This window comes from Oryctolagus cuniculus, chromosome 16 (assembly GCF_051225735.1).
Source record: "Oryctolagus cuniculus isolate XC-2025 breed Fujian yellow rabbit chromosome 16, ASM5122573v1, whole genome shotgun sequence".
Classification (NCBI taxonomy): domain Eukaryota; kingdom Metazoa; phylum Chordata; class Mammalia; order Lagomorpha; family Leporidae; genus Oryctolagus; species Oryctolagus cuniculus.
The window spans coordinates 19600892-19624013 of NC_142882.1; the positions used below are offsets into that span (position 1 = coordinate 19600892).

Below are 23122 nucleotides of genomic sequence, written 5' to 3' on the forward strand. Positions count from 1 at the left end.
GGGGGGCAGACCGCCACCCAAGTGCCAGCGGGGGACAGGAAGCTACTTGCCCGGGGTCAAGGTCAACGATGTCCGCAGGAGAGGAAGGACATGGACGGAGGCAGGCGAGCTGGGGGTCCTCGCCCCTCAGCGGCCCCTGGGATGGGGGTGAGTCTCCTCCTTGTTTGGAAAACGGGGGTCTCGTGAGGAAGAGGCCTGCGGTGTGGCTTTCACAGGGACCTCAGCCCCTCCCTTGGCGGGAGACCCCCTCCCCCCGCCAGCCAAGCCCGACTGGTCCAGGTGGTCTTCCTCAGCCGCCCAGGCTCAGAGAGGTTGAGCCACTTGCCTGGGTTTGCACAGTGGCAGGGGCTTGGCCTGAACGTGCCCCCCCCCCCCCCTGCGCGCCATCTCAATGTCACCAACAAGGTCAGCTCCCTAAGGAAGCGGCATTGTGCGGCAGGCATCCCGCGAGCCAGGCCTGCGGCGGCAGGTGCAGAGAGGGGGTGGGACTGGACACCCAGGCCTGCTGACCCCACTGTGTGGAGGCGGTGTGAGGCCCCAGCCAGCCTGGGGGCGGGGAGCAGGCTCAGGTGGGGAGCACTGATAAGGCCGCTTCTGGCCGGGGGCCCGGGCTGCGGGATGGAGGCCTCCCTCCCACCACACCGTGAGTGTCTCAGGGCGTTTGGGCAGGGAGTCGGGGTGCGGCGGGGCATGGGAGCCACCCTGCAGGGGCTCACGGATGACCAAGAGACAAACAGGAGAGCATATAAACACGCAGGCCTCAGATGGGGTCAGAGGTCAGGGACAGCGATGAGACGGGGGCCTCCCTGTGGGGGCGTCGGGTGCCACGGGGAGGAGCTGGGACAAGGGTACTCCGGGTGGCGGGCACAGCACAAGCAAAGGCCCTGGGGTGGGGGAGGCCAGTGTGGTGGAGATGGGGAGTGGGCAGCAGAGAGGAAGACGAGGGTGGGCGGTGGGGCCTGTGGGGAGCCCTGGGGAGACTGGGAGCAAGGCAGGGCCAGGAACTGTCAGGGCTTTTACGCCTCAGGCCTCCCTGGAAACTGGCCAGCAGTGACAGATGGACACATCCCCGAGGGCTGCCCAAGGTCACACACACAGACGGGCTCAGAGAGAAGTCAGGGCAGCTGGGGCCAGCGCGAGACCCCTCACCCACATCTGGCCAGTCCCCTGCAAGGTCGTGGGGGCGTGGGGGGAGAACCAGGTCGCAGGTTCACAGCTGGCCCCTAAGGAGATGTAGACGCCAGGGGTAGGCGGAGCCTGGGGATGCCCCTCCCTCTTCAGCCGAGTTCTGGCCCCTGGAGGGCCAGGGGCAGCATTAGGTGCAGGACGGGGTGCGTCCGGGGCGGGTGAGCAGGGCATGCGTATGGCCAGGGACTCTGAAGCGGCTCTGACCCCTGCTGGACCACCCGGTGACTGCTGGATGACTTCCAGCTGAGACTGTGGGGCTGGACGGCCAGGGTCTGCACAGCCACAGCTGCCTGGGCACCCCCAGAATGCTTGGGGGTGGGCACTGAGGGTGGGACTGAGGACACCCATCCTAGACGGGGAAACTGAGGCAGGCAGGCAGGGCCCGTGCAGGGCGGCCGTCCTGGGGACCCCCACCTCCGCAGCCCTGCTGACACCCCTTGGAGGGGGCTCTCTCCTGCCCCACTCCCCGTTTCAGGGAGACTGTGTCACTTGCCCGTGGGGACATGGGCTGACCGTGGCCCAAGCGCCGATGACAGCACCTGGGCACCCATCTTGATCAGCGCTGTCTGCCCGAGGGCGAATGTCAATCAAAGGACGGTATTTCCAAAAGTTTACAGAAGATGGAATGAATTGTTTATTTATTTTGGTGCAAAAAAAAAATTCTGAAATGCATGCCTACTGGGGCGGGGTGGGGGATGGGGTCATTCAAAACTTTCCCGGAAAAATCTTAGGAGTAATTGAGGGGTGGGTGCTCATGCGCGGGTGAAACCAGCACCTGCACCACCAGGCAGCGCCTCACGGGGGGCGCTGCTCCCGGTGCCGCGGCTCCACTTCCCATCCAGCTCCCTGCTAATGCGCCTGCTACCCCGCCACGGGGGAGTCCAGCATGGAGTTCCAGGCTCCTAGGCTTCGGCCTGGCCCAGTCATAGCTGTCATGGCCACTTGGGGAGTGAACCAGTGGACAGAAGATTCTCTCTCTCACTCTGCCTTTCTAAACCCCGCCTGCCCCTCCCCCAAAAGTAATGTATGTAGGGGTTTCGGAATCTTTGGCTCCTACATAGACATTTCCGTACATTTCCCGCGAACTGTCTGAAGTCCCTCTGCCCATCCCGGATGTCCCCAAAGCCCCTTCACTCCGCGGCCACCCTGCTCTGGGGGCCCCGGCTTTTTTTTTCTTTTTTCCTTTAAGATTTATTTATTTATTTGAGGCAGAGTTACAGAGAGAGAGAGAGAGAGAGAGAGAGAGGTCTTCCATCTGCTGGTTCAATCCCCAAATGGCCTCAATGGCCAGAGCTGGGCCAATCAGGAGCCAGGAGCCAGGAGCTTCCTCTGGGTCTCCCATGCATGTGCAGGGGCCCAAGCACGTAGGCCATCTTCCAGTGCTTTCCCAGGCCACAGCAGAGAGCTGGATCGGAAGAGGAGCAGCCGGGACTTGAACCAGCGCCCCATGCGATACCGGCTGTGCAGGCAGAGGCTTAGCCCCCGACGCCACGGCATCCGCCCCGTCCCGTGCCCGGACCCCAGACACAGATGAGCCTGCTCCCTGCCTCCTGGCCAGCCGCGCGAGGCCTCTGAGACCCATTTCACAGATGAGAATAGTGGGCAGCAGCGGCCTGGGGCCGTGGGAACAGGTGCCAGAATGCCCGCCCGGCTCTGAGACTGGGCGGTGGGCAGCGGGCGGCCCCTTGTCTGCAGATGAGGAGGGTGTTCCGGCAGGACGAGGGCGGGGGGCTGCCGGGTCCCAGGGCTGCTGCTGCCCAAAGTCGCCCCCACCGAGCCAGATTCCTTCCAGAAACATCTCGCTGCAGGGGGTGGGGTGGGGGTGGGCCTGGACCCGCCCCCGGTCACGGTGCCAGGTCGCCCTTCTGGCCGGTCCACAGCTCTCGCAGCTCGACGCGGCAGCCCAGGTCCCGCAGGGCGGCCTTGGCCACGTCCTCGCAGTCCCGGTGGGCCGCCCGGGCCTGGGCGATGAGCGTCTCGGCCCCCAGCTCCAGGATGGGCTTGGAGAAGGCCTGGCTGCGGGCCACCAGGTTGCGGATCAGCATGCAGGCCTGTTTCTGGGGGAGACAGCGGCGGCGAGCGCTGAGGCGGTCCGCTCTGACCCCGGGATCCTCACCCCCCGCCCCTCAGGGGCCCCGGGAGGCAGAGCCCACGGCCTCCTCTCCCAGCAGGGACACAGGTTCACGGCAACACCTGGGACTGGCCCCGGGGTGGGGGTGTGGGGCTCTCGGGAGCCCAAGGGCCCTGCAGGCTGGCGCTGAGCTGGGCAAGGCTGTGGGAGGAGGGGAGCCGTGTGACGGTCACCCCTCGGTACCCTCTGGGGACGGGTCCAGGACCCCCCACGGACACCAGAGTCCACAGACGCTCAGGTCCCCTCGGAGGGCCCGTGTGCACCTGTGGCCGATCCACAGCACCTCACGCCGCGTGGACACACTGCACGGGTGGGGAACCCTGCCAAGGACGGGTCTGTAGGTGGGGGCATCGCTGGGCCAGGGCTCAGGCGCCGTCTGGGATGCCTGCACCCCGTATCGGAGGGCCTGGATCGGAGCCCTGGTTCCACTCCCAATTTGTTTCCAGGCAGTGCGCACCCCGGGAGGCAGCGCTGACCCAAGTAGCTGGGTGCATGTCACGCATGTGGGAGACCCGGATTGGGCTACCTGCTCTGGGCTTCCGCTCAGCCCGGTTCTGGCTCTTGTGGGCATTTGGGGAGTGACACAATGGGTGGAAGATTCTCTCTCTCTCTCAAATAAAACGAAAATAAGCAGATAAAAATTAACCACATATAAAGATGAGAGAAGGTTAGATGCAGGCAGCTCTGGGTGGGTTCTGCCCATTTTACACGTGGGAAGGGAGGAGACCCCAGGGGGCTTGGGCCAGGGAGGGACTGCGCCCTGCTCCCTGCCTGCGCCCCTCATCCCCCCACTGCAAGCCACGCCCCCCCACGCACCTGCACGCCGGCCTCCTGTGGGTGCGCCTTCATGGCCCGCAGCGCTGCCAGGGCCCCGCCGCCCTCCATGATGACCCGGCTGTTCTCCGGCTTGCGCAGGGCGAGCACACACAGGGCCGCGCAGCTCTGCTCACACACCTGCGGGGCCGGGCACGGGCACGGCTGGGACCCCGCCTCCTCCCAGCACCCCGGGGAGGGCACCGCGACCTCCCTCAGCCGGTCCCCAGAATAGCCCTGGTGGTGGCAGGGTGACAAGGGCACCAGCCCCGCTCGGACGGTTCCCGGGCGCCGGCAATGACCCCCGGGACGCCCGAGGTCACGTCCACGCTGGGTCAGCAGGAGCCCGTGGCCCCGGCCCTGCCTGAGGGCGGGAGAAAGGGCCCCCTGCGGGTACGGAAGTGGGCGGGGCCCCGGCAGCGCCCCACCCTGTGGGTCCCCCGAGGCGGGTACCTGGGGGCTGGCCAGGTGCCGGGTCATGGCGGCCACGATGGACGCGGCGCCGCCGGCGCGCACGATGGCGTCCTTTACGTCGTCGTTGCCCGCGATGGCCCGCAGGGCGCTCAGCGCGTGCTTCACCAGGTCCTGCACGGGGGCCGAGGGCGGTCAGCCCGGGGCAGGCCCCTTCCCCGGGGCCCATGCGCTGGGGTGCTGTGGGCATTAGGGGGGTGAACCAGCAGACGGAAGCGCCGTCTTTATCTGTCTCTCTCTCTGCCTCTCAAAGAAATGAATAAGATTTTAGAAGATAAGAGGCGGGCGGTGTCTGGCCTGGCGGTTAGGTGGCCACGTGGGGCGCCTGCACCCCACACTGGAGTGCTGGTTCAAGTCCCAGCTACTCCACTCGCGATCACTCCGGGGCACAGCAGGGGTGGCCCAAGGGCTCGGGTCCCTGGGTTCCTGGCTGCAGTGGGCATTTGGGGAGTGAACCAGTGGATGGAAGATCTGTCTCTCTGCCTTTCAAATAAAATGAAAATAAATACAGACAAAACCTAAGAAATCAAACACAGCAAGGAATGATGGGCGGGGGGCCCTGCCCTGTCCTAGGCCTGGGGTCCTGAGGGCTGGGGCTTTGCCCGCCATCACAGGGCAGGGTTTGGCCCGGCCCTGGCCAACAGGTCCCACAAGAAAACACAAAGGTTAAGGGGGCTGGGGGGAGGGGGAGGGGGAGGGGAGGGGCTTGTTTCGCTGCCAGCGTCCACTGCCCCTGTGAGCTCCCGGTCACTTGCACTCGACTTCCAGCGGCCGCCCCCAGAGCCGGCTAGCTTGGCCCGTGCTTGTCCTGCTGGCCGGGGCTGGGGGGGGTGTGAGCGGGGAGGGGGTGGCCAGGGGACCCGCGCGCCCCGTGCCGGCTCCGGGGCCCCACCTGGTGGTCGCTGCCGTCGGCCAGCAGCGTCACCAGCACGGCGAGGCCCCCCAGGTCCACAATCTCCTGGCAGAATTCATTGCGCACGGCCAGGCGCGACAGGGTGCTGCAGAGCTCGCTCAGGACGCCGGGGTCGTCGGGGAACGCTGCGGGGACACGCGGGTCATGGCTGGGACCCCGGGGCCCGACGCCAGCGGGCGCAGGGCAAAGACCCCAGGGGCCGCTGAGGGCTTCCTGGGCCTGCGGTGCCCCCTGTTGGCTGCCAACAGAGGTGGGAGAGCAGCCCCCCCACCCCCACCCAACCCCGCCGAATGCATTCCGGACCAGCCGAGGGGAAGAAACCATGATGGTGCCAAAAATAATGCTAACGCTAACGCTAATGCTAATATTAATGCTAACACTAATACTAATACTAACGCTAATACTAATAATCTGCGGGGCGGGTGCTGTGGCCCAGGGGTGACGCTGCTGCCCACGACACTAGCGTCCCATAGGAGTGTCAGCTCCAGTCCCGGCTGCTCTACTTCCCATCCAGCTCCCTGCCAATGCATCTGGGAAGGCAGTGGACGATGGCCCAAGCGCTTGGACCCCTGCCACCCACAGGGAGACCCGGATGGAGCTCCTGGCTCCTGGCTTTGGCCTGGCCCAGCCCTGGCCGTTGCAACCATTTGGGGAGCGAACGCAGTGGATGGAAGATGGTATCTCTCTCTCTTCCTCTCTCTCACTGTAATTCTGCCTCTCAAACAAATAAGCAAAACCTCTCTTTATTTATGCTGCTGATATGAAGCCAGGAGCCAAGAGCTTCTTCTGGCTCTCCCATGTGCGTGCAGGGGCCCAAGCTGTCGGCCGTCCTCCACTGCCTTCCCAGGCCACAGCAGAGAGCTGGATCGGAAGAGGAGCAGCCGGGACTTGAACCAGTGTTCACATGGGATCCGGTGCTGCAGGCAGAGGCTTAACCTACTACGCCACAGCGCTGGTCCCAATAAGTAAATCTTTAAACCTCCCTCCCTCCACCTATGCACGCACCCCTCATCCTGCCCAGGGGGCCTGGTGGACTGCGCGGCCACGGGCAAGTTGGCAGGGCAGCCCGCATCGCAGAGGGTCAGGAACCCCTTCCAGCACCGCTGGAGGCCCGGGGGAGGCTGAGGAGGGTCGGCGTCTCTGGCACAGAGCTGGAATCGCACACAGGGGCCTGGCCCTGGAGGCAGGGCACGGGCGGCCAGGGGAGGGGAGCTCCCTCTTCTAGTGCGCTCTGTGTGCTGGACCTTGGTCAGGCCTTTTCGCGTGGGTGCAGTGGATGAGCAGGGTTGGGGAGGGGGTGGGGACAGACTTTAGGGTCCAAAGGTCAACAGTGTGACCTCCCGTGGCCAGATCAGCGTGAGAATTCGTGGCCAAGAAAGACGGCAAGTGTGGGCCTCCCTGGGACCCTGCTGTGCCGAGGGCCTCTTATCTCCCGCTGGGGGGCTCCCCGTGCTCCACCCCGGGCCAGCGTGGGCGGACATGGCGGGTGGCCCCAGAGCCCGGCACGCGGGTCTCTCTGCCAGGGCTGCCGCGTGCCGGGCTGCGGTGGGTCTCGCTGGCTTCTGCGCACGCGGCTGCCCGGCTCCCGCCAGCCCCGCTCCTACCTTTCGCGGCCTCGATGAGCACCTTCAAGCCTCCGTGCTCCTGCACGATCATCCTGGCGTGGTCGTGGGCGCGGCCGAAGGGCACGCGGATGTCGTCGTCCAAGGTCACGGCACGCAGGGCCCAGCAGGCCTCCCTCACCACGCCGGCGTGGCCGCCGTGCCGGGTGATGGCCCTGGTGAGCAGGGGCAGCACGCCGGCCTTCACCAGGCCCTGCCGGTTCTGCTCATGCTTCAGGCAGGCGTGGCGCACGCAGCGGATCCCCGAGCAGGTCGGGTCGGCCGCGTCGGCGTTCTGGGCCAGCGTGGCCACCAGCAGCTGCAGGCCCTGGGTGTCCAGGAGGTCAGGCTGGCCATCCGTCAGGGCCGAGAGGGCGTTGAGGGCCGGGAGCAGGAGGTTTGCGTCGCCGGCCGCAGCCAGCTTGCAGGCGGCAAGGACGGTGGGGTAGGCTCCCTTCTGGGCGGCCAGGAAGCGGCTGCCCTTGTGTTGCTTGCATTGGTCACAAAACCGGCTGAGGTGGGCGGCCACCTCCTGTGGGCGGGAGCAGCTCAGAGACTCCCGCAGGGCGTCCAGGGCCTGGGACACACGGGAGAGACCTCAGCGTCAGCTCAGTTTGGAGGAGAAGCCCAGGGTCCCACAACGGCGTCAGCGTGGGGTCCCCCTCCCTGGGACCTGGGCCTGCAGAAGTGACGGGGGGACGAGTTCCAGCTGGGGGCTTTCTCGCACCCTGTACTTTAAGGAGCCCTGAACTTCAGAGGCCAGAGAGAGAGAGAGAGAGAAAGGGTCCCACCCGTGTCAGTATCCTGGCCAAGAAGCCACGACCGAGTGTCCACAACCAAGACCAGCAGAAGAACCTCCAGCTGAGCCCAGCCGAGCAGGCAGAATCCTGAGACCGACACGTCGGCCGCGACTCCAGCTGTCTGCTCCAGGCATCAGAGGCCGACACCTGAGAAGGAAGCCCAAAGCCGCCTCCATCGGACCGACCTGCTCATCTGGACGTCTCCCGTTCACCCTGCGTGTCTGCCGAGCACCCGCTAAACCAAACACGCCTCACACGGCTGCCCAACCCAAATCCAACTCTCAGCCACTGGGGGAAAGGCAGCGTGGACAGGGCAGACCAGTCGGGCCGCTCTTCAAGCTGAGCTGGGCTCAGGGCTGTGGACCTAACTGAGCAGGTGTCGGAATGCAACAGGAAACTGCATGCCACAGGGCTGGAGTTGTGGCACAGGGAGTCGCCACCTGCAGTGCTGGCGTCCTGTGTGGGTGCCGGTTCGAGTCCCAGCTGCTCCACTTCCCATCCAGCTCCCTGCTATGGCCTGGAAAGGCAGCGGAGGATGGCCCAAGTGGTTGGGCCCCTGCACCCCTGTGGGAGACCTAGATAAAGGCTTCGGCTTGGCCCAGCTCCGGCTGTCGTGGCCAACTGGGGAGCGAACCTGTGTGATCTCTCTCTTCCTGTCACTCTTTCAAATAAATAAGTCTTTTGAGAAACTTGACAAACATAAAAAAATAAGTTTACACCCCTAAAAAGCACAAGTCATAAAGCCAAGAGCAGGCCAGTGGGGCTGCCTCCAAATTCAGGAGCTCCTACCCCACATGGGAGCCAGCGGCGGGGTGAACCGAGGACGGGAGGACGGGAGAACCTCGGACATCGGCTTAGCCGTAAGGAACTCCTACAACCCCACCAACAGCCTGACTTCAAAACCGGCAGCCGGGGCAGGCACTGGCACAGCCTGGGATGCCTGCCCGCGTCCCCCGTCAGTGCCAGGGTCTGTCGCAGCTCCTCTGCTTCTGATCCAACTTCCTGCAACCTGGGAGGTGCTCAGGTAACTGGATCCCTACCACCCACGTGGGAGACCTGGGTGGAGCTCCTGGCTCCCGGCCTCTGTCCCGCCAGCACTGGGTGAGTGAGCCAGCGTGGAAGATGTGTCTGTCTCTGTCTCCCTCTGCCTCTCTCTCTCTCTCTCTTTTTTTTTTTTTTTTTTTTTTGACAGGCAGAGTGGACAGTGAGAGAGAGAGAGAGAGAAAGGTCTTCCTTTGCCGTTGGTTCACCCTCCAATGGCCACTGTGGCCGGCGCACCGCGCTGATCCGATGGCAGGAGCCAGGTGCTTCTCCTGGTCTCCCATGGGGTGCAGGGCCCAAGCACCTGGGCCATCCTCCACTGCACTCCCGGGCCACAGCAGAGAGCTGGCCTGGAAGAGGGGCAACCGGGACAGAATCCGGAGCCCCGACTGGGACTAGAACCCAGTGTGCCAGCGCCGCAAGGCGGAGGATTAGCCTAGTGAGCGGTGGCACCGGCTCCCTCTGCCTCTCAAATAAGACGAAAATGAGTGTTAATTTTTCGAGAAGTGCCGGCCTTACTGTGACCTCCTGACGGCCACCCGTCTCTCTCTGGGAGGCACAGGCTCTTCTGCGGTGCCCTTGACCCTGGCTCCCAGCACCAGCTCAACCAGGAGCGCACCGCCGGCCCCGCCTCGGGGCACGTGTGGCCTGCAGAGCCCAGTGGCCCCCAAGAGGCTGTGATGCCCCCGGACGTGGACTCGGGGGGCCCCTGCTGCAAACCCAGGCAGTCCGGGGCACCCTGGGCCCCGCCCCCAGTCCGTGCCCGGGACTCACCTTCAGGACCTCGTGGGTGGGCTCCTGGAGTCCGTCTGCAGAGAGCTTCGGTGCCACCTTCACAATGTTGCTCAGATCCACCCCTGTGGGGAGGGCGAGGGGCGGAGTCCACCCAGGGGGCAGCTCCTCCGTCCCTCCTGCTGGCACCACCCCCCTGGGGAGGCCCCAGTGGCGGGCCAGGCCGCCAATCACAGCCGCTGGCCACCCAGCGGGAGCGGTGGGCGGGTTGACTGCCTCGGGGCAGAGAGGAGACCCCCCACAGCCCAGCACGCCCACCTGGCTGCACCCTGCTCCCCCACGCAGCCCCCACTGCGTCAGCTGCGTCCACACCGCTCTGTGCCCTGAGGCTGACCGCTGAGGCTGGACCGCCCCCTCCTCCCGTGCCCTCTGGCTTGGGACTGACTCACGCGACGGGGAGCTGGACTCAAAATTGGAGGGGGGTGCTCACTCCCAGCTCCCCGCCTCTCCCTGAGGGCAAGCCCTGCCCGCTGCTGACCCTCGGGGGTCTGGTGGCCCTCGACCACTGCCCACCGGGCGCGGGCGGGGCCGAGCAGGCGGGGGCGGGGCCTCCCGCGGCATCGCCCACCTTGGGACTGGAACTGCGCCGCCGCCTCCTGCACCGCCTCCTCGGGCCCCATCTCGAACTCCTCGATGTTCTCGCGCACGGCCGCGTCGAAGGTCTCCTGGGTGATGCACCTGGAGGCCATGGTCGCCCGCGAGGCCGCTTGGGAGCTGAGAAGTCGGGGCGAGTGGGCGCCTCAGCGTGGCAGGGGCGGGGCCTGGCCGCTACCCGGGGAGCCCCTGTGGGGGCGGAGTCTCAGGGAAGGGTGACGCCCCAGCACCCCTTGGGGTCTCAAAGTGCAGACAGGGGCAGGTGCTTGGAGCGTGGTAGAGACGCGGCTCGGGACGCCCGCAGCCGCTCTGCGTCCGATCCGGTTCCCTGCTAACGCACGGGGAGGCAGCAGTGATGGCCCCAGTCCTTGGGTGCCTTGCACCCACGTGGAGGGGCCCAAGGACTCGGGCCACCCTCCACTGCCTTCCCGGGCCACAGCAGAGAGCTGGGTCGGAAGTGGAGCAGCCGGGACTCGAACCGGTGCGCCTAAGGGATGCCGGCACTGCAGGCAGCAGCTTTACCCACTGTGCCACAGCGCCGGCCCCCATAAATCTTTTTCAAAAAGAGGTGGTTTGGAGGGGAGGGGGCACATCATTCTGTTAGGTAAGAGGTTAGAAATTAGCCAGCGTATGAGAGGGGCCTGAGCCGAGCAAAGCAGCCCCCGGGAGCAGCGCAGGACTGTCCACTTCCAAGTCCTGCCCAGGCGGTCGCGGCCCCGCCCCCAAGGAAAGCTTCCCAGAGTCCTCCCCCCAGCACCAAATGGGGGGCTGGCACCCTAAGGGAGGCTCCCTGCCTGCTGCCAGTCCAGCAGTCCGGCGCAGAGTAGTGAACCCTGGGGAGGAATCTCCCCCAGGTCGCGCACAGCCTCCGTCCCCGAGGCGGGGGAGGGGAAGAACGGGACCCCTTTCCCTTCCAAGCCCCAGGCTCAGCAGCACTCAGCCGGCCGCCAGGTGTACGCGCTCTGCGTCCCCGGTCTGGGCGCCCGGGCACCCTGTCTCCGAGCCTGCCCCACCCGCTCTGCCCCGCTCATCCGACAAGAGCCCAGCACCCACCTCCGCTGACATCTCCTGGGCGGGGAAACCCCCTCCCCTCCTTTCTGCTCCAGACTTAGCCAAGCTAAGGGTTGCAAAGGATTTCCCAGGCCAGAGGTGAAGGAAGTCAGGATTCCCGGTTTCCAGGTAAAGGGGTTCTCCCCGGGGACCCCAGGGTGGTGGCACCCGGGCCACGGCGGCCACGCAGGGGAGCGGCCTCACGCCTGCCCCCACCCCCACTCCATCCAGCCTCAGTGCCACCTGTGCGGCTCGCGCCAGCCCTCCCCGGCTGCCGGTCACTCAGCCAGAGCCCAGGTTCTTTGGCCTCAGCTCCCTGGCCCCATGAACCTCCCTCCGATGCAGCTCCCTGCTAATGCCCACCCCGGGGAAGCCAGCTGGGCCGCTGCCACCCACGTGGGAGACCTGGATGGAGCTCCTGGCTCCTGGTTTTGGCCTGGCAAAGTCCTGGCCGTCGTGGCCATTTAAGGAGCAAGTCAGAAATGGAAAAGCTCTCTCTGTATCTGTCTGTGTCGCTCTGCCTTTCAAATAAATAATAATTAAACTTTAAAAAGCCCACAGTGGTTAAAGCTGACCCCGTTATCCTATCTCATCCCTTTATTATTATTATTATTAACTTCCGGTATCTAGGGCGACATCACCCATTCACTTATTTGCCTTGTACAGCCTCACCTCCTTGCACCCACTGCCTAGCACCGGGCCCGACACGCAGGCGGCGCTTGGTACAGAGGTGTTGAATGAATGAAAAAAAAAATGCATGGAAAAAAAAAAAAAAAGCAAAGGTCAGGAACACGGGGCATTTTGTCCCCCAGAGGCTTCTGTAAGATTTTTTTTTCCGTTTTCCAAAACCAAGTCCCCAAAGGTCGCGCCAGCCACTAGCCCGACCCCGCGGCGCCCACCGCCCCTTCCGCGCGCGACGGGGCTCGGCGGCCGCAGCGTCTCACCCGGTCCTCGCCGCCACGTGGGGAGCAGGTGCGGCTCGCAGCTGTCACCGGCGCCGCCGCCTCTGGCCCCTCCCGGCCGCCGTACGCGCGCAGGTGCGCAGGCGCAGTGGCGCCGCCTCGGCAGGGCGCCCCTCAGCCCCCCGCCCCGGGCCAGCTCCCGGGATAACCAGAGGTGACCACGAGCACTGGGCGAGCGAAGAAAGCCACCTAGAGCGCGTCGGCGGCGTCTCTGCCGTTTTTTTCCCAGACCGCTCACCGTGGTCGTCGGCCCCTGGGTGAGCAAAATTTTTCGCCTGGGGAGCGTCCGCCCCGAAGAAGCGGGCAGCGCGCCTGCGCAAGAGGGCCCGGCGGCCGCGGCCTGCGCCTGCGCACAAGGGCTCGGCGGCGGCCTGCGCCTGCGCGGCGCGGCGCTGCGGAGACCGTTGGCTCATTTGCATGTCCCCGCCTCGCGGGGCGGTGGCGGCGGCGGGTGAGGGACCCGAGGCGGCGGCGGGGGCGGCTCCGCGCGCGCGGTGGTCTCGGGGTGCGGCCCGGCCCCGGCGTGGTGGGTGGGTGGCTCCCGGGCGGGGGGCGAGGGTGCTCGGACTCGGCCTTGGTGGGGGCTGTGATGGCCGCTGCGTCCCGGCCGGGTAGGCCTGGAGAGTAGGGGGGGCGGCGGGCTCCGGGGCCGGGCGCCCCCTTTTTTTTTTCTTCGCCCCCGAAAAGCCAGGAGGAGGCGGGTCGCGGCCGGAGGGCTTCCCCGGGTCCCTGGTTCATTCATTCCGCCTGCGCGCGGGGCCGGGTAACGGCGGCCTGGCCGGGCTCGGCGGCCCGCCCCCTGCCCCGCTCGGCGGCCCATTGCACGGATAGGGAAAACGGAGGCGCTCGGTTGGAATGGACTCTGCCCCGGGGGTCGTATCTGCGAGGGCCACCCCCCCTGGTGAGCTCCCTGGAGGCTCCTGGGCGGCCCGCCCCGCCCCCCGGCACACACCTGCGGGCCCCCTCCAGGATCAGGGATTAGTGCCTCGTTGTCCTGGGGATTAGGTGGGAGAGCGAGCGAGCCAGAGTGGTTCTTACCGTGTGTCCCCCGCCCCCCCATCTCGCCAAAGGCAGGGAAACATGACAGCGCGGCGGATCACACAGGAGACGCTGGATGCTGTCCTGCAAGAAAAAGCCACCCGGTATCACGTGGACGCGGGCGCCGAGGCCGTGGGCGAAGCTCTGGGGTTGAAGCCGCAAGGTAAAGCGGAGGGGCCGGTGTTCAGGGCCTGGCTCGCCGCCTGCAGGTGGTTCCTTCGCTACCTTGGCTGGGGCCGGGCCAGGCGGGCGCCCGGAGCGCCATCGGGGTCTCCCGCCTGGGCGGCAGGGGCCCAAGGACTTGAGCCGGCACCTGCTGCCCCCCCCCCCCAGCCGGGACTTGACCCCAGGCCGCAGGCATCCCATGCCTCCGCCTCATTGTCTCATTGGTTGAGAGCTCAGGTTCCCGCCGGGCACGCCTGGGTTGGTGGCGCCGGGAGCCGCTCCTCGCCAGGCGCCCCCCCCCCCCCCCCCCCGCGGAAAGACAGGTTCTGGACTCAGGCCCCCCGGTGCTGGCGCGGGTGCCGGGTCCCGCGCGCCGGGCTCCGCGGCCCTGAAATCCGCCCTCCTGGAGTCGGCCCCCAGGTGGTAGCGCCACCCGCACCGGCTCCCCAGCCGGCTGCAGACTGCGTGCAAGACTGGAAGGCGCTGGGGAGCGGGGAGGGGGCCCTGGGCCTTCGGGAGGCGGCCCCTCGCGCCCGCCCTGCCTGGTGAGTTCCCTCGGGCACCAGGCGCCTTCCCCGGGAGCCTCGGCTGGCCTGCAGGTGGGCGCGGGAAACCCGGGCTGGGAGCGCAGAGTGGGCGTCTGGGGGCGGGGCTTCCTCCTGCTCAGGTGGGGCCGTTGTGTGAGTGCTGCCCGCGCACGGAGGGGCCGGCGCCGCTGGGGAAGCCTGCGTCCCGGAGCCGCTCCGCTTCTCACCCGGCTGCCTGCTGACGGCCCAAATACCTGGGCCTCTGCGGCCATAGAGGAGGCCAGGGTGGAGCTCCAGGCTCCTGCCCAGCCGCAGCTGTCAAAGAAGACGTTTGGAGAGGGAACCAGTGGGTGGAAGACTCTGTCTCAATCTCTCCCCCTCCACCGCTTTCAAATACAAAATCTTATTTTAAAAATGCATGGAGAGGCCGGCGCTGTGGCTCACTAGGCTAATCCTCCGCCTTGCGGCGCCGGCACACCAGGTTCTAGTCCCTGTCGGGGGGCCGGATTCTGTCCCGGTTGCCCCTCTTCCAGGCCAGCTCTCTGCTGTGGCCGGGGAGTACAGTGGAGGATGGCCCAAGTGCTTGGGCCCTGCACCCCATGGAGACCAGGGTAAGCACCTGGCTCCTGCCATCGGATCAGCGCGGTGCACCGGCCGTGTCAGCCATTGGAGGGTGAACCAACGGCAAAGGAAGACCTTTCTCTCTGTCTCTCTCTCTCACTGTCCACTCTGCCTGTCAAAAAAAAAAAAAAAAAGAAAGAAAGAAAGAAAAAAATGCTTGGAGAAATGAAGTTAAAAAAGATGCATTTTTTTTGGTGCTCAAAACCGTCCATGCTGTTTTTCCATAATACGCATTCTTTACAAAATTTATTTATTTGAAAGAGTTAGAGAGAGAGAGAGAGGGGGGTCTTCCATCCACTGGTTCACTCCCCAGATGGCTACAAGCCAGAGCTGAGCTGATCTGAAGCCAGGAGCCAGGAGCTTCTTCCAGGTCACCCACATGGGTGCAGGGGCCCAAGCACTTGGGCCATCCTCTACTGCTTTCCCAGGCCACAGCAGAGAGCTGGATGGGAAGTGGAACAGCCGGGACTCGAAGCAGCGCCCATATGGGATGCCAGTGCTTTAGGCCAGGGCTTTAACCCACTGCACCATAGCACCAGCTCCATAATACGCATTTAAAAAAAAAAAAAGACTTATTTATTTGAAAGAGTTAGAGGGAGCTGTAGAGACAGAGGTCTCCCATCTGCTGGTTCACTCCCCAAATGGCCACAACGGCCAGAGCTGTGCTAATCCAAAGCCGGGAGCCAGGAGACCTTCTGGGTCTCCCAAGCACTTGGGCATCCTCCACTGCTCTCCCAGGACACAGCAGAGAGCTGGACAGGAAGTGGAGCAGCCGGGACTCCAGCTGGCACCCATATGGGATGCCAGCCCCTGTAATACACATTTTCCATGAACTTGTGGAAGACTCTGTATATGCATGGATTTCAGTTAATTTATACTAAAGTCAGCATTTTTATTCCATTTCCCATTGACAGTTCTCCAAGTACCCTTATAACATGGAGACTGAAATCTTGGTTTATCTTATTTCTCAGTTACCTCAAGAAACCTGGCAGGAGGCTGGGTGCCTCTGGAATGCTCTTTGTCACAAAGCTCTCTCCACGTCCCGGCTCTGCCAGACTTTTCCTCCTCCTAGCAAACCAGGGCGCTGGGAGTCCTCTGTGCAGAACCCGCTCGGGCGCGATGGCCGAGACGTCCTCGCTGGAGCGTCTGCGCGCACTCCCGTCCCTCTCCCCTTGCCGTCTCCTGCCATGGCCGTGCCTTAGAGTCCTCTAGGGGCCCTTGGAAATCCTGACACTGGGGCGGGCCTCGCCCCGCTGGGGATGCGGGTGCCCGGGGGGCTCCTCTCGCCTCTTTGCCTCTTGCCCTCTGACCTCTGACCTCTGGACTCCGGCGCCTCGCACTGGCCAGTGCCGCGCAGTCTGTTCCTGCCGCAGCTCCCTCCGCGCAGCCTGTCTGTGGGTGGCGCTTGCTCCTCACGTGCGCGTCTGCTGCATTTGTCTTGCCAGGCACTTGGCTGACACGTTCGGTCTGTTGCCTGTTCCTTGAGCTGGCAGTTCCGGGCGAGTCCTCCTGGCTGTGACATCTGTGTCCAGAGCAGCGCCTGCGCCCGGGCTGCGCCGCATCTCAGTTACAGTGCGTCTGCAGGCGCCCAGGAGCCTGTGGCAGAGGCACTTGGCCTTGCCCGAGGCTGGCTTCCCCGGCACCTCCCTGCCCCTTTCCAGCGGACTTTTTACCAGGCCGCAGATTGTGATTTGGAAGCGGGAAGGTGAGGCCCCGCGGGAGAGGTCTTGCAGAGCCCTGCCACCCCCGTGCGTCCGTGGTCCACGCCTGTGCCTGGCCCCTGGGAGTTCGTTCACACACGAGGCCGGTGCCGTCGCGGGGGCAGTGCGTGACGCGTTGCGGTGTGAGCGCTGTGCTGTGGGCGTCTCCTCGCCCTGTGAAGGGCAGAGCGTCCACAACCTTAGTGTTGTCTTGACTCTGAGAAGCAGAGAGACAGGACGCTCCCACCCGCTGCCCACCTCCCTAAATGCCCACAGGGCCAGGGCCCGGCCAGGAACCCGATCTGGGTCTCCCGTGTGGGTGACAGGCCGACGACGGCCTGCCCACGGTGACACGTCACTCTGCACGGCTGTCCGTTTCCCATGTTCATCTGGGGACAGAAGCAGCCACTGCCCGGGCCCCAGCGTGGCCTCTCTCCAGGTGGCTGTGGAGCCTGACTGCCCGTCTGCCCCCCCAGCTCCCGAGAGCGGGCGCTTGGCCCCTTTGAGCCGGCTGTGGGTTGGCTGGGGTGAGTGGTGTCAGGGCCCCTGCCTCATCGTGGCACTGGGCACCAGCAGTTTCCCAGAGAGCCAGTGCGGGCAGCCGTGTGCTGTGGGACAGGACTCCGGTCCTGTGGAGTGCTCCGGTCGCAGGTCAGAAGTTCGGCCTATTTGCGGCCCAGACCCCTTCCCCCAGGCCTGAAGAGGGGCTGTAAACCCAGGTGGCTCTAGGGCTGCGTGAGTCGGGGTGACGACAGCCGGCTGGCAGGGCCACCCCTCCCTCCCTCCTGGGGCAGCTGCTGGCCCTGTGCTCACAGGGATGTTTTTAAAAAAGAATATTTTGGGGGGAGAGAGTCACAAAGAGAGAGAGACCTTCCATCCTCTGGTTCACTCCCCAAATGGCTGGAGTTGGGCCCGTCAGGAGCCAGGAGCTTCCCCCGGGTCTCCCACGCAGGTGCAGGGGCCCTGCACTTGGGCCATCCTCCACTGCTTTCCCAGGCCACAGCAGAGAGCTATGTCAGAAGCAAAGCAGCCAGGACACAAGGCACCTATGTGGAATGCCAGCACCGTACGTGGAGGCTTAGCCTACTATGCTACAGCACCAGCCCGTTGTTTTTTTGTTTTTTAAAGATTTATTTATTTGAAAGGCAGAGTCACAGAGAGAGAGCTATCTTCCACATGGTAGTTCATTCCCCAAATGGCTCCAACAGCCGGGGCAGGCCAGGCTGGAGCCAGGAACCAAGAACAACTTCTGGGTCTCCCCCGTGGATGGCAGGGACCCAAATACTTGGGCCGTTAGCAGGGAGCGGGGTGGGAAGTGGAGCAGCTGGGACTTGAACTGGCGCCCATGTGGGATGCCGGCGCTGCAGGTGGCAGCTTTACCCGCTCTGCCACAGCGCCGGCCCCCATCCGTGGGTTCACTCCCCAAAATAGCCGCCGTGGCTTGGATTGAGCCAGGAACTCAATCTAGGTCTTCCATGTGGCTGGCAGTTACGTGGGCCATCACTGCTGTCCCCTGCGCTCACACGAGCAGGGAGCTAGAGTCGGGAGCAGGCCAGGCGTTCTCGAGTGGAACACAGGCATCTGACCTGGCGTCCAGTTTTCTGGGCTAAATTGCCCCCGCCCCTCCCCCGTATACTTTAAATCGTCTCTGGGTTAGATCACACCCAGCACAATGCAAGTGCTGTGCACGTCCTTGTTGTTCTGTGTGCGTGTTCCACGTAAGGGCCAGTTTGTTCCGCGCACTTCCTGTCCACGGTTGGTTCTGTCCGGGGTGCCTGCCTGTAGGGAGCCCATGTGAGTGCAGGATACGAAGGGCCAGGTCCGGATTTTTAGATGTCCCACACAGGTTTTTGCTTTTTTAAGGATTTGTGTATTCGTTTGAATGAGAGAGTGAGAGACAGAGACCTTCCATCCACTGTTTGCTCCCCTGGTGGCCACAGTGGGCCAGGCTAAAGCCAGGAGCTGCATCCAGGTCTCCCACGTGGGTGGCAGGGGCCCAAGCACTCGGGCCATCTTCCACTGCTTCTCCCAGGTCATTAGCAGGGAGCTGGATGGGAAGTGGAGCAGCCGGGACACGAACACAGATGGCAGCGTCGCAGGCGGTGGTTTAACCCGTAGACCACCATGCTGGCGTTCCCCCTCCCCCGTATATGTTTTAAATCTGGGCAACCTAGGGGCACCCAGTAGGAACTTAGAGCGCGCGGCGTGTCCAGCTGTCCCGCGGGCGTCCGCTCGCGGCCTCTGCTCTAAGGTGCTGTGTGTTTGTCTGCGGGTCCTGTGTTTCAGATCTCCTGAGGGCGGTCCCGAGGTCCAGAGCCGAGATGTATGAGGAGGTTCACGGCGACAGCCGCTGCGCCCTCGGCGGCTTCCTGGCACACTCCCGAGACCCGGGGAGAGGCGGCGTGTTCCCGGGGCCTGCCTTCAGGGCCACCAACCCCTCCGGCTCTGAGGACAGCTACTTCCGCAAAGAGTGTGGCCGGGACCTGGAGCTGCCCCACCCCGACGCCCAGGACCAGGTGTTTGGCCCCCAGAAGTTGGGGGCTTTGCGCGTTCAGGACTGGAAGTTGGCGCTCCAAGGCTCCTGGGAGCAGCGCCTCGGCCACCTGGTCGCTCAGCAGGCCTCCTGGCCGCAGGAGCCTGGCTGCGGGCCCTCCCGGGGCTTGGGGAGCTTCGGCTCCTCCCGGGTGCTGGACACGGACCGCCCTGGGGAGGCCGGCGCGCAGGCCAGGGGCCGAGCGCTGAGCCTCGTGGACCAGGAAAGTGCCCTCCTAGGAAAGGGGGAGACTCCGGGCCTGCTCACAGCCCAGGGGGGCGTCGGGAAGCTTGTCGGCCTGAGAAATGTGAGCGCAAAGAAAGTGCCCGCTATGAACCGGGTTACCCCCAAATCTCAAGGCACGGACCAAAGCCAGAAAAGCAGCCCCAGTCCTGAGGTGACCCTGGGCACGAGCCCGGCGACCGGAGACGTGCAGTTCCCCGCCCAGAAGGTCCCTCTGGGGCTTGACCTGAAGAACGTCCGGCTGTCCCGGAGGAGGACGGGCTTGGACCTCGTGGATAAGGCCGATGTGTTCTCACGATTCGGCATGGAAATAATCAAGTGGGCAGGGTTCCACACCATCAAGGACGATGTGAAGTTTTCCCAGCTTTTCCAGACCCTCTTTGAACTTGAAACCGAAACCTGTGCTAAGATGCTCGCCTCCTTCAAATGCTCCCTCCGGCCAGAGCACAGAGACTTTTGCTTTTTTACTATCAAATTTTTAAAGCACTCCGCCTTGAAGACGCCCCGAGTCGATAATGAGTTTTTAAACATGCTTTTAGACAAAGGTGCTGTCAAGACCAAAAATTGCTTCTTTGAAATCATAAAGCCGTTCGACAAGTACATCATGAGGCTGCAGGACCGGCTGCTGAAGAGCGTCACGCCCCTGCTCATGGCCTGCAACGCCTACGAGCTGAGCATCAAGATGAAGACCCTCGCCAGCCCCCTGGACCTGGCCGTGGCCCTGGAGACCACCAACTCCCTGTGCCGCAAGTCCCTGGCGCTGCTCGGGCAGACCTTCTCCCTGGCCTCGTCTTTCCGGCAGGAGAAGATCCTGGAAGCCGTCGGCCTGCAAGACCTCGCCCCCTCCCCTGCCGCGTTCCCAAACTTCGAGGACTCCACGCTGTTCGGGCGCGAGTACATAGAGCACCTGAAGGCCTGGCTGGTGACCAGCGGCTGCCCGCTCCGGGTCAAGAGAACCCTGCCGGCGCCCGCACGAGAGGAGGACAAAGCGACGGTCCCCGCGGCGCCTGAAGTGGAGGCCGCGGCTCCGGGTGCTCCGAGCCACGGTAAGGGCGCCTTGGACGCGTCTGGCGCGGGGGATTGGTTGGGTTTCCACGTTTCTGGGTGATGGCGCCTGTTAAAAATGAGATTTGTGCACGCGTCCTGTAGCCAACCAGAGAGAAGCCCGTGGCCAGTGTCGAGGTGGCCCCAGTATCTGCTGGGGTTTGTCCCTGGCCCCACCCTCCCGGGTGCCCCGGTCCATTCTACAGAAGGAATGTGAACTGTGAACTGGCAGGCCCTCCTGATGCAGGGGAAGCTGCCGGGCGTCGCTACGTCGTGCCCTCGGGGTCTCTGCCCTGGGTCCTTCCACCCGCCCTTTGCCTCCGGAGAGCTTTCACCTGCTGTGGGAAGCAGTGACAGGCACAGAGCCCCTGCGTTCGGAGAGTTGGCTGGGCCCCTCCCTGCTTGCCTGTGAGCCGTGAGGACTTGGCAGAGACCCTTGGACGTCCTGGGGTCACGGGCGCCCCTGGGGATTGGGCAGGCTCCGGGGGGGTTGTACCTGCTGTGCCCGGGTCAGGGCCCCCGTCAGGTGTCCCCGGGCCCCCGGGGGCAGAAAACAAAATCCGCTCCCGGGGAGGCCTCAGCCCGACCCGAGCTCTGCGGCGGGACCGACAGGGAGCAGCCTGGTCACTTCAGGCCACGCGGGCCCTTTCCTGGGTGGGCTGATGGTCCGTAGCTCCCTTAGGGACAGCGTGCTGGCCGGCTGGGGCTGGCACGGCCACGGCCAAGCAGGAGTAGAAACGCCCGGTGGACGGGTTTCCCCTCCCCACCCAGCAGCCCCCAGTGGACGCGCTCAGCCCAGACCTCGTCCCAGCCGCGGGCGCACGCGGTCCCCACCATCTCTGCCTGTCCTGTGGCCAGGAAGGAAGCACTGCCCGCCTCCCCCGCGGCCCTGTGCTTTCAGCTCCTGCCCACCCCCCCCGCCCGGGCGAGAGCTCCAGTTTGCCCCGACTTTGTCAGCTTCTCTACTGCCCTCAGGGAGCCCCACGGGCGTCGGGCGCTGTCCGGGCCTCACCACGGGCAGGCAGCCACGCCTGCTCCCAGACAGGGACCTGCCAGAAGCAAGACCCTGCTCCCCGCCCTAGAGAAGGTCGCCGTGGAGTCAGGGTGACGGCAGCACGGCCGGTGCTGTGCACGGGGGCGATGTCGCCCCCACCCGTGTTGGCAGCTCCCCTTTTCCCAAGAGTTTGTGAGGGACTCTGGTATTTGTCTTGTCTCCCTCCTTTGTACCAAAAATCATAACCTAGATACCTCTACATGGTCCGCACCTCGGTAGCTTTCTGCAACTTTGTGTTTTCTACGCTCCACGTGGTCACTCGGGATGAGGCAGATGGAAGACGGCGGACGCTGCCGGTGCCCTGTTGCCCAGCCTGTGTCCGTCCGTGGTCCTGTGCCGTCTTCGGGACCTCGTGACTGTCGCCCCTGTGGCTGTCGTGTTGCTCCTTGGGGAGGCTACTTGGCGTATTCGCTTTCTGCCGTAACTCCGCTACTCCTCTCTCCAGTGCTGGTCTCTTCCCAGTGAGGGTCAGGCTGCTCGTGCCTGCGGAGGCCGAGGCCCCGCCCCGGCCACGCGGCGCGGGGGGGCAGCACGCTCAGACCAGCCGTTCTGTGTGTTGCAGCGGTCCCCCAGCGAGCAGGTCACGAGGTGGTGGGCACCATTGACCAGCTCGTCACGCGCATCGTCGAGGGCAGCCTGTCTCCCAAGGAGAGCGCCGTGCTGAAGGAGGACCCTGCCTACTGGTAGGTCTCGCCGCCCCTCCTGGGGCGTGCGCTTGCGCGGCGCGGTCAAGAGCGAGGGAGAGATGCGAGTTTCGAGTCCCGGTGTCGCCCAGCGGGAAAGGCGCGAGGGCGCGTGAGACCCCCTGGGCTCTGCCGCAGGCCTGCCTCGGGGCCCCCTCCCGTCTGTGAGTGCAGTGCGCGGCCCTGCTGGGAGAGGTGCCTGCTGGGAGCGCGCAGTGGGCGGCATCGCGCGTCGCAGGCGTTAGCGAGGTCTTGCTGCTGTGGCCGACTGCGCTCGCTCTGGGGCGTCTGTCCACTTGGCTCAGGGTTCTGGAGGCTGACAGGTCCGAGGGCACGGTGCCGGCCCAGGCCTCGTGCTGCCGAAAGCAGGACAGGTGGGCCGCGGAGGGGCGGGGGCGGCCTCCTGCAGCGGCCCCTGAGCGCCAGCACCGGCACTCACAGCCCAGCAGGCGCGCCCCTCTTGCCTGACTGCCCTTCTGGGGATAGAACGATGCTCTAGAATTGGGGGACAATCTGTGTACTGGAGAGGCAGAGAGCAGGCGCCGCCCAGGTCATTCCCTGAGTTCCTGCCGTGGCCGGGGGCTGGGAGCTCCACCGGCTCCCCACGTAGGTGGCAGGGCCTCCTGGGACCCCCACTGCTGCCTCCCAGGTGTGCATTGGCAGGGGTGCGACCAGGAGCCAGAGCCAGGTGTTGAACACAGGCCCTCCGACAGGGCATGCGGGCGTCCTCGCCTCTGGTGAGGGCCTGTGCTGAGCGGCCCTGGTTTTTAAATTGTAAAGGCAGAACGTGGCTGCGTAAGCGTGGAAGGTAAAAAGGCAGAGGTGTGGCCGTCAGGTTCTCCCTGTCCCCCGCGGGTCCTTTCCGGCTGCCCCCAGCCCACCCCTCCCGGGGCCGTGCCCTCCTCCGCCTGCCTGTGGTGGGTGCCTGGAGCAGGCCCTGTCTCCCCGTGCTGGCCGCCAGTGCGGTGAGCGATGTCTGCCTTGTAGTTCTGTCCGCGTGTTTGGCACTGTGCGGGTGTTAGGTGAACAGCGGTCTCACTTGGTCTGTGCGGTCGTTAAAGATTTACTTGAAAGGCAGAGTAACAGAGCTTCCATCCACTGGTGCGCCCCCCAGACGGCTGCAGCAGTCAAGGCCGGGCCACATCAAAGCCAGGAGCT

The 23122-nt window shown here is 64.8% G+C and overlaps 2 protein-coding genes and 1 long non-coding RNA gene across 8 annotated transcripts in view; 2 read left to right on the forward strand and 1 right to left on the reverse strand.

The window, feature by feature from the left end:
- LOC138845699 (uncharacterized) lies at positions 1–8606 on the forward strand. Its single transcript, XR_011382894.2, has 2 exons — positions 1–147; positions 7858–8606. It is a non-coding gene; the product is annotated as an uncharacterized LOC138845699 (long non-coding RNA).
- Positions 1799–13487, reverse strand: ARMC6 (armadillo repeat containing 6). Of its 3 annotated transcripts, none has more exons than XM_089315791.1 (8): positions 13395–13487; positions 10319–10464; positions 9733–9815; positions 7121–7694; positions 5496–5641; positions 4586–4717; positions 4136–4273; positions 1799–3245 (listed from the first exon to the last, which is right to left on the reverse strand). In XM_089315791.1, the coding sequence occupies exons 1-8, from the start codon at positions 13436–13438 to the stop codon at positions 3033–3035; spliced, it is 1476 nt and encodes a 491-aa protein (XP_089171917.1). In that variant the 5' UTR covers positions 13439–13487; the 3' UTR covers positions 1799–3032. The 3 variants fall into 3 exon arrangements, with proteins under 3 accessions (XP_089171917.1, XP_069915154.2, XP_069915153.2); XM_070059053.2 differs by lacking the exon at positions 13395–13487 and adding an exon at positions 12595–12776; XM_070059052.2 differs by lacking the exon at positions 13395–13487 and adding an exon at positions 12339–12478.
- SUGP2 (SURP and G-patch domain containing 2) overlaps positions 13433–23122 on the forward strand; it is a 24001-nt gene continuing 14311 nt past the window's right edge. For all 4 annotated transcript variants that reach the window (XR_011382892.2, XR_011382891.2, XR_011382893.2 and 1 more), the window contains exons 1-3: positions 13433–13557; positions 18694–20229; positions 21844–21964. Coding sequence is in view for 1 of the 4 variants with exons in the window: in XM_070059043.2 (XP_069915144.2) it covers positions 13437–13557; positions 18694–20229; positions 21844–21964 (1778 nt within the window). In the remaining 3 variants the exon portion in view is untranslated. The remainder of the gene's footprint in view (positions 13558–18693; positions 20230–21843; positions 21965–23122) is intronic.

Coding starts and splice junctions, on each gene's coding strand:
- ARMC6 (XM_089315791.1), bottom strand. CDS start 13,438: ATGTTTCCCTGCCTTTGGCGAGATGGGGGGGCGGGGGACACACG. Junction 10,465..13,394: donor GGGGGGGCGGGGGACACACG/GTAAGAACCACT, acceptor CCGACTTCTCAG/CTCCCAAGCGGCCTCGCGGG. Junction 4,718..5,495: donor CCGACGGCAGCGACCACCAG/GTGGGGCCCCGG, acceptor GCCCCCGTGCAG/GACCTGGTGAAGCACGCGCT.